The sequence below is a fragment of the Monopterus albus genome, unplaced genomic scaffold (assembly GCF_001952655.1).
Source record: "Monopterus albus unplaced genomic scaffold, M_albus_1.0 scaffold313.1, whole genome shotgun sequence".
Classification (NCBI taxonomy): Eukaryota; Metazoa; Chordata; class Actinopteri; order Synbranchiformes; family Synbranchidae; genus Monopterus; species Monopterus albus.
In genome coordinates, this window is record NW_018128193.1 from 118,084 (window position 1) to 127,894 (window position 9,811).

At 39.4% G+C, this 9,811-nt stretch overlaps 1 protein-coding gene across 1 annotated transcript in view; it reads left to right on the forward strand.

Moving 5' to 3' along the window:
• Positions 1-9,480, forward strand: part of parp10 (poly(ADP-ribose) polymerase family member 10) — an 11,334-nt gene extending 1,854 nt beyond the window's left edge. Inside the window, exons 2-11 of the mRNA XM_020623872.1 lie at positions 1,714-1,886; positions 3,314-3,556; positions 3,653-3,883; positions 3,973-4,997; positions 5,134-5,346; positions 6,025-6,151; positions 6,233-7,129; positions 7,645-7,778; positions 7,849-8,023; positions 8,113-9,480. Coding sequence (XP_020479528.1) covers positions 1,715-1,886; positions 3,314-3,556; positions 3,653-3,883; positions 3,973-4,997; positions 5,134-5,346; positions 6,025-6,151; positions 6,233-7,129; positions 7,645-7,778; positions 7,849-8,023; positions 8,113-8,411 — 3,516 coding nt within the window. The 5' untranslated portion in view covers position 1,714 and the 3' untranslated portion in view covers positions 8,412-9,480. The remainder of the gene's footprint in view (positions 1-1,713; positions 1,887-3,313; positions 3,557-3,652; positions 3,884-3,972; positions 4,998-5,133; positions 5,347-6,024; positions 6,152-6,232; positions 7,130-7,644; positions 7,779-7,848; positions 8,024-8,112) is intronic.
• Positions 9,481-9,811: the final 331 nt, after the last annotated feature.

Consider the following 9,811-nt stretch of genomic DNA (forward strand, 5'->3'; position numbering starts at 1 on the left):
TATATTACTTGTGTGGTGTAGAAGATAATTATTTAAGAATGTAATTATGTAAGAATGTTAACACTCTGTTATAATTTTTTTAGTATATTACTTGTGTGGTGTAGAGGATAATTATTTATGTAGATTTACTGCTTGCAAACCAATGATGGTAAGATGATGTCATGGGGTAGGACTGGATAAGTCTGACTTCTTCCTACTCCATTCAAGCATGTACTAGGTATAAGCAAATTGATATTGGATTAGCATTTGTTGGATATGTGGAAAATTATGTGTGTTGATATATCAACTGTCTTTACATGCTAGAAAGAATAAATAAATCAAAACATAATAGGGTCTTCCCATATGAGATTAACCAGAATTACCCTTTTTAAAGTTTGTTGATGCTAAATTACAGCAACATTACATTAAATTAACTCACCATACACATATGATGTTTATAATGGCCACTAAGTATTGAGGTTCTTATGGATAACTTGGAAACTTATTACTCTGCTATGGGAGTAGTAGTAGCAGAGTTTCTCTGTTATGATTGGTGACTATTTTTCCTGATGTGTTCCTCTCTCCTGAGGGGTGCTGCAGCTTTCTATTCTTGGTCCAGTTCTCTTTTTGCTGTATATACTCCCTCTGGGATCAGTCATTGATGAGCACAATCTCTCCTTCCATCTGCAATGGAAGGCACTTTGGAGACACTATGCAAATCTATGTGCTTTTGAAGCTTAAACAGCGTAACTCACTGCAGTGACTGTTTAACTGTTTGAAAGATGTTACATTTTGGTTGTCAAAGAAATGTTCTTTATCTGAATGAAAGTAAGACTGAGTGTATTTTATTTGGTGCCTCATTTAGTCTTAGTGGTCCTGATCTAAATTTTGGGACTCTAACCTCCTATGTTAAACCAGTTGTAAAGAATTTGGGTGTGTTATTTGACAGTGAACTGAAACTTGATAAACATATAACCACCATTCCTTTTCTCTGCATTGTCTTCCAGTTTGAATGGATTTTAAACTTTTTATGTTTTTTATAAAGCTGTTAATGGCCTTGCTCCTCCTTATTTAACAGAACTTTTACTCCCCCATATGCATAAAAGAGTACTGAGTTCACCGAGCCAGCTTCTAGCCCCAGACGTTCCTAGGGCTATGTGTAAGCATTAGGGTGGCCTTACTTTTACTGTGGCTGCTGTGGAACAGTTTACCACCTGATATTTGTAGTTATAGTCATGACACTTTTAAAATCTAAGATACCTGTATGTTTACAATGGCTTTTAGTTCCTAGTAGAGTCCTGACACTTTCAGTTCCTTTTTTGCATTCTTTGTGTTTTACATTTTATGTTCTGTATTATGTATTTTATGTTTTCGATCTTATACTTTTCCAAATACACATGGTCATAACAACAGAAGATCTCTTACAATTTTAAGTATCATTGATGTTGCATTATTTTCGTTATGGAAACATCTGCATATTTCTTTTTACCACCATAATTTCCAAAAGCCCAAGCTGACATTTAAATAGCTAATTTTGTCTGACCTACATTCCATATCCCAAAGATGTTCAATTTACCGTGGCATAAAAACAGAGAAAAGCACATCCTCACATTTGAAAAGCTTGAACAAGTAAATGCTTTAGAAAATGACATCTCCTGTAAAACACTGGCTACAGGTTTCCCATTTACCAATTAATCCGACTCATACCGGCCTATATATTTCTCTGTTTTTCAGGATGCCAGTTGAAAGCCCAGAGGACAGGACAGTAGAGGTGCTGGGGGTGGCTGAAGCACTGGACGAGGAGCTGCTGTCTCTGTACTTTGAGAATAAGCGCTCTGGAGGAGGCCCCCTTGTCTCTGTGGAGAAGAGGGGTAACCGTGCCATAGTAGTATTTGAACAGGCAGAAGGCAAGTGAAAACATAGTATATTTTTCTGGGACATTTTGCAAGTGTGATCATATACACAGTATTTATGACTGGTTTTTGTTTAACACTAGGTCCTTTTAAAATTGTTTGTGTTCTTTGTCCACATAAAAAAGACTAATTACATTAAAAGGAACAGAAATTTGAGACAATATCATGATGTAGTCTGTACTTCTTACCCCCAGTTTCCACCACCGGATCCACTAGAACGCGTTGCATTACGTCTGTGACATGGTTGCCAGAGTTGATTGCTGTCAGTCTGGTCAGTGGTTGTGTTCCCACTGGGTATGGCTGTGTTCCATCTTTGATCTGTCCCACATGTGACTCTCGGGTTTGCCTTGTTAAAGATACACATTGAGTCTATTTTTGACAGATCCCGCATCTGACAATGTTAATCAGACAGCGCTTTTACTGAAAGATATCTATACGAGTCATAGGCTATGAAGTGACTATTGAGGATGAATGTATTGTTAACAACTGAAACACAGCCACATATCTTTGATCCTTGTTTCATAGTGATTTAACTGCAACTTAAATCTAATCAATAACTGTAGTCTTTTTTTTTTTTAAAATTGTTTGTGTTCTTTGTCCACATAAAAAAGACTAATTACATTAAAAGGAACAGAAATTTGAGACAATGAAGCCTGCTACTGTAGCAGCTCAAAAACCAGGAAATATAGCCTACACATAAAATCAGCACCACAATGAGCTGCTCTGCAGACACACCCAGTGGGGGATGAAACTGTACAAAGGACTGATCAGAACCGGGTCACAGACAGAATGCAGCACACCCGGATCTGGCGAAATTGAGGCGCTAGAGGCAGGATATTTAGGAAGGATGTGTAATGTTTTACTGCCTTCAAAATCTTTGTGGTTTTTAAATTTTGTAGGACCTTTCTGGAAAGTTGTAGTAATTTGACTACTGTCTTATCAAATTTATTTAATCTTATGCAGCTAGATTTAGCAACTAAAGGAGAAACAGCATCCTGCAATTTCATAAAACACTGAGTTCCAAAAAAATGTTCTCTCTGCAACAGCCCAGACCCCTATCAGTTTCAAAGCTTTTCTCTCCATAAGCACTACAGTAGAAACAAAGCACCACTGTGCTCTAAGGAAATGTCTAATTCAAGAATTTGCCATTAATTTACCATATTTTCCGGACTATAAGTCACTACGTTTGTCGCTTCATGCACACACCCTCATCATGGACAACACACAACGAAATGCATATGATGCCCCTTCAAGTTACAGGCGATGGATCTGGCTGTCGAAGTATCTCATGTTACAACGTGGACACCTGTGGCTATGTACAGCATGTTTTTTCGTCTTACATTTAGTGGATGTGGCTTATAGTCCAGAAATTACTGTACTGTATACAAATTTTTCAATTTCTTTTCTGATTATTTTGACAGCTGCAGCCGAAGTTCTGTCTAAACAGCACCATGTTCTAAATAATATCCAGTTGAATGTGAGAAAGGCTGCCACAAAGGACCAACACAGACTACTGCTGCGGGGGATCAACCCTAGTACCAGCACTGAGATGATAGAGCTCTATGTGGAGAACATGATGGGACTGAACGTGACAGACTACACTCTGTGTCCCTTACCAGGCAGAGATTTCATCCTCATTCACCTCAGCAGACCCTTCTCAAAAGGTCTGTTAATTCCATGTTTCTCAAAAACATAAGGATATTCAGGTTGCCATTTTCCTTCATGTCATTGTGTAACATGTTTGTTTTTTTTGTCTGCAGATTTCCAAAACCTTAGTGCAAAGATCTCTAGGAGGACACTTGATGGGGCCAAGGTAACACTTGAACAGACTGAGCAAACTGATTCTGTCTTGGTGGAGAATCTGCATCCTGGAACCACTCCAGACATGCTCACTTTGTACTTTGAGAGCAAGCGAGGTGGAGATCAGAAGGTGAATGAGGTCACAATGCTATCAGAGGATACAGCAAAGGTGTCCTTTGTCAACTACACATGTAAGGTTTTTCACTCTACAACCTTTGAAACTCCTGTTATGGCATTGCAATTTTCTTAATAAACAAAAGGTCTGTATTTGTTTTAACAGCAGCATACACTGTCCTGGATCTCCAACACAAACTGGATGGTGCTGAGCTAATAGTAAAGCCATACTTTACCTTTCTTCAGCCTAAAGAAAGCATAAGATCACAGACCTCTGAAACCGGAAGCCATGACATGACTGAGATAAACTCAGAGGCTCTGAGTGATATTCAGATGCAGACCAGTTCTCCCATGGTGGTCAGTGCTGATAACCAGTTCCCCCCTCAGATGGCATCAGAGCCTCCTGCTATCTATGAGGAGGTAGAAGAGGCAGAAAAGGAAGTTATGGAGGATCAAACAGTGGATGTGGAAACACTATCAAGCCATGTTGCTATTACTGACCCAGTAAAATTAGCTTTGTTTCAACTTGGCCCCCTTCTACAGGACATTGAAAAAGCTTACCCAGATGTCACCATTCTAATCGGAGATGATGGTCTGCACACTGAAGGGACTGACAGAAAAATGTTGGCGCAGATAGAGCGCACCATCTTGGACTTTATTGGCAATATGGCTGAAGTTAATTTCACCCTTGAACCAGAAAAGGCCCAGTTCCTTACAAGAAAAGAAGTCAAAGAACATTTACTGCAAACCATTAATCAAACTGGGTCACCCACTATGTACTCTGTATGTGACTGTAAAGTTATGGTGACATCACTCTCCCAAAACTCAGCTAACCAGGCATGTAGCTTTTTAAAATCCCAGCTGTGTCAGATCAGCATACCGGTGAACACAGAATATGAGGGCATCTTATCCTGCAGAGAGTGGACCGAGTTCCTGCAGGTTCTGGGTTTCTCCTCTGTAAAGGTGTCAGAGCGAGGAGACACTATTGATGTGTTGACTCTGAAAGGAATGGAGAGTGTGAAGCAGACTGCAATCCTGGAGTTTCTTACTACACCCATTGAAAGAGAGACCGTGATCTCAATGGAGCCCGGCATGCTGAAATACATCCAGATCCAGTGTCACCAGCTGCTGGCTGACATGGACCAAGTATCTATTTTTCCATTAGAAGCAGAGGACGTTTGTGGATTAAAGGTGGAACTTTAGATTCTGCAATTATTTGCATTTCTTCTGTTGAGTGAAGAGCATTTGTTATTCATTTCAGGTACCATTTTGTTCAAAAATTTTCAGCCTCATTATTTTTTCCCATATTTGTGAATGTATCTGATAGATCCATGGCCAAGCTGTTGCTTGTCAAATGGCTGAGGAGGTGTTGCAAGGTGTGGTCTCCTCTATCTGCACCAGAACCATCACAGTAAATGCTCCAGGAGTGGCCCGATTTTTGGATGAGCCAGAGTGCAGGAGTATCCTGAATGAGATGGAGTCAAAGTTTCAGGTCTACATCAGCCCAAAGTATATGCCCTGGAAACCTCTGCCACACCAGGTAACGTTATGATGGAACAGAGCAAAGGTTTTGTTAGCTTTTGTGTCATCCTGAGTTTTTGAGGCTATGATATGCAGCTTCATTCAGCTGTCATTCATCATGACAAGTGGTCCTCTTCTATACAGCCTGGTGCTGAGTTTTACCAGCACACACAAGGAAGTGGAACAGTGCTGTTTAATGTTTCTCTGAACAGGTCTTGTCTGCAGAATGTTTTAGCTTCGCTGTATGTTTTTCACTGCTAGGTTTATAGTCATCTTTAGCTCATGGGCCACACTTAATAAAAAACAAAAGCCCCAAGTAGAGAGGCCATTTTCAGGTGAACCAGAGAGATGGGATTACACAGACTGTTATAATGTTACATAATTTATTATTTAAAACAATATACTAGACGGTTTTTCTGCTTTGGACCATTAACAACATGAAAGCTGGTGCTTTTCCAAAGCACACCAAGATGGTAGAAATTGGTTTTAACAAGTGTCCTCAATTACTGTGGTAGAGGTTAATCGCCTGAAGTTTGCAAGACCACTAATATGGTTTTGTAATATGTAAGACATTTATCAAAGTTAATGCAACATTAAGTCAGGATGCATGAAGCTAACATGAAAATGTGAAGTATTTCAGATTTCCCTGCAACAGAATTATTTGGTATTTATAAAGGCATTCTGTTATTTCTACCAGGACATTTTTGAAGCTGCATGGAAGATGATGTCCCACAAAAACTTCCAGAAAGTGTCCATGGATGGTCGTGCACAGGACTTGAATTCAGATTCAATGCAAACTGTTCATAATGGAGCTCCAGACAAAGGTAATAGCCATCTCTTCAGTAATTTCTCTTATTTCTGTGCAGTTTCAAAAAATTATGTGTGCTTCTTTTTGGCCATTTTAGCCATGGATGAAAAACTGAAGCGCGCGTCCAGTTCAGACCAGCTCAATGATATGGATAACATGGACCTGTACACGGCAGATGGACTGAACAGCCTCACAGACCCAGATGCTGACATGAATGATGGAGCCCAGGGCTTTTCTAGCAGTCTGGATGAAGAGGCCCAACTATCTCTAGCCATCCAGTACTCAATGGAGTCAAGCCATTGGTCCCTGGAGGATGAGGAGGAGCAGTTGAAAAAAGCCTTGGAGTTGTCCAAGGAATTAATTCATGGTACTGATAAGAGCCCCCAGGCAGACCAACTGGAGAAGGGCAGAGATGTTTCCTTACAAGATGCCATCAAGGCAGCCAACACCATCCAGTTAGTTGTGTTCGCAGGTTATAGCTGTGATCTGATTCGGGTGGACATAGCCTTTGGGAAGAAGGTCACTCAGAGACAGGTTGAGGAGAAACTCGAACACAGGAGTGTGAAGAATATATCCGAGTACCACAGGAAGTGTTTAGAGATGATCAAGAGGAAGCATGCAGTCGAGATTGATGTTCAGGGCACCATAGTCACCGTTTCTGGATTCAAGGACTTTGTGCCTGGAGGAGTGTGGGATGTGAAGCTGCTGCTGGAGAAAATCACCAATTCTGTATCTGAGCAGGAAATCTTGAGGACTGTCTTGTGGGTGCAGCATGATCCAGCCTCCTCAGACATGATTCCTTATTCACGCGAGGCTACAGCATTCATTGAGAATGCCTGGAGAATGAAACTGAAACATTTAGACATCTTACTAGACAATCAACCCCACACTATCAACTTTGAAAAGATGCAAGAGCACAACATAGCTTCAGGGAAATCTGTGAAAATCACCAGGAAGCTGCTGGAATTAGAGGGTTTGGGTGAGGATGTACCAGGTAAAGGAGACTTCATAGTGCTTTAATGCTGCAGCTGGTAAGGTAGTTTTAACTAGCTTACATGCTTATAATTTGAAGTACTGCTGGGTAGCTTGTGAATCTTTCAATAAAATCTCATGATTATACTGTCATTTTTCTGTTAACCTGGTTCTAGTAACTAAAGTTACAAAATAAATATAGTGGAGTAAAAAGTACAGTATGTGCCTCTAAAATGTAGTGATGTCAAAGTATGAAGTAGCGTAAAATGAAACCACTCAAGTGCAGATACTGAAATACCTAAATACAGTACTGGAGTAAATTTACTTGGTTACTTTCCACCAGAGTTACCAGAGTTTACACAAATGACACCGCAGCAGTGTATGGATAATTATTAGTTATTCCAGTATCAGAATCATTTATTGACATTTTTAGCATCTGATCAGCTTTAGTGCTCCTCATCTGTGTTGATTAAATGACAAAAAGAACTAGCGTAAAAACTCAGTGAGATAATTAAAAGGTAATTCATGTGTTAACAGAAGAAGAATACTCTCTGCTGTCAAAATTACCTGAAGTGACCAAAGTTGATGAGGAATCAGATGAATTTCAGAATGTGGTGAAGAACTTCTATGAGACCATACAGGAATACCACAGCAAGATCAGAATCATACAGGTGAAAAAAAATGAACCACGTTTTGCAAATTACTATTTGGTGTGTTTGTAATAACAAAGTTTTTCTCTAGGTGGAGAAGCTGATGAATCGCCTGCTGTACAATCAGTACAAGTTGAAGAAGGCGAGCATACTGAAGCGTGCCACGTACCCAGATGTTGAACGGAGACTCTATCACGGCACAAGTGAAAATAGTGTGAAAGAGATATACATTCATGGATTTAACAGAAGCTTCTGTGGAAAGAATGGTAAGTTCTTGAAAACCACTGTTGTGCTTTATGACTCAACTCGTCTCATCTTGGGTATCAGTCTCTGACATCATGGCATCTCCACACAGCCACTGTCTACGGTCAGGGGGTCTATTTTGCCGTCAACTCCGCGCTGTCTGTCCAGGATCAGTACTCGCCCCCAAATGCAGATGGACACAAGTTTATTTTCGTGTCAAGGGTTTTAACAGGAGACTTTACAAAAGGTTGCCATTCGATGAAGACTGCTCCGCTGAAGGAGACCGGAGATGTTCCCCTGAGATACGACAGCGTGACAGACGACATTACCAAGCCTTCAATGTTTGTCATCTTCAATGATACACAGGCTTTTCCTGAATATCTCATTACATGCCAGAGAATCCATCGCTGAGGAAAATCTGCCTCGCTGTTTGACAATAACCCTAAAATTAGAGAACGGACTGCATTTCTTTAATGTTTTGGGCTTGAATTAAAACAGTACATTTGATTTCTGAAGGGCTAATGTGTTAGTGTACAGCTGGTAATGTTTCTTTTATCTAAATAGTACTTTGCTATTGATAAATCACTCACATTTCTTACTTCTAGAGAAATTCAAACAGCTAAACAAAAACCCTATTTTGTTACTTTGGTCTATCAGCACAATATTACTGTTATGATTTAAAAAATAAACCGTATTGATCTATTGCAAACAGTTTTAGAGTTTCCTTAATACAGATAATTGCTCTAATGTGCATATAAGTGAATGCAGTTTTGATTTGTAATTCTTTAGTCTGCCAGTAGAAGAGGTGACGAGAAGGGAAACACAAGTGTCTAATATTAATTACCAGTAAGAGGTTATTTCCCTGAGTCATTAGTTGGTGCATATACATTAGAAAGCCTGATATGACCTGAGTATATTTAGAATTTATTTGCTTTTGGGTTCAGTTTTTGGAGTTTTCCTGAAGTAACTCTCTACTGTTAAGATTCTGGCCAGATTAGAAAATTTGAAGCCGGAGAAAAGCTCCTAAATGCAGTTGAAAGTCCCAGGCCCTCTGCTTTACAGTGAAGGCAAGGTGATAATTTATTTTTTTTTTCCTAGTTAAAGTAGCTTCTAAAAATAATTACCCCTCAGAAATATTTGACCTGGGCCTCATCACCTGATTTTCTGTCCATCTATTTTCTCGGCTAAAACTTGCAGACAACCAAGGAAAAAGGAACATGTTATAACTACCAAACAGTTTGGTCTGTTTCTACTGCAGAATGATCATCAAGGTGAAAAATCTGTGCTGCGCATGTAGTAATACTATTGTTATAATTTGATGACATTTTTACACACTGTATCATGCACCAAGTAGAAATATGGTTATTTTAAAATAAAATGTGCAATTTTAACCCCTATCTTTTCCAAAATGTAACAGAGTGAAATTTGTACACAGTTGCCAAAATTTTCTTTTACTTTCTTAAATAAATTGTAACAGAAGGGACAGTGATAAGTTATTTTTGTTCAGTTTGTTCTTTTGAATTGCAGCAAGAAGTCTGAGACTGAGTCTACTGAGGGGACTCATGGGAGTCCACAAAGAATCTGCCTCAGTTGTGAAGACTTTTGTTTTGAAAAGTTATTTTTCTAGGGCATTCTTTTGAAATAATGGATAAATTTGATCTAGTAAAATATGTCAATAATTTGCAATGATAGTGAGAGATTATGTATCCTGATAGATACTGAAGAATTGAATATTTTGTCATTCTTTTCAACTTATGGAGTCCAGCTTCTATCAACATTTCCAACTGTGGGGGCGGCAGCACACCTCGGAG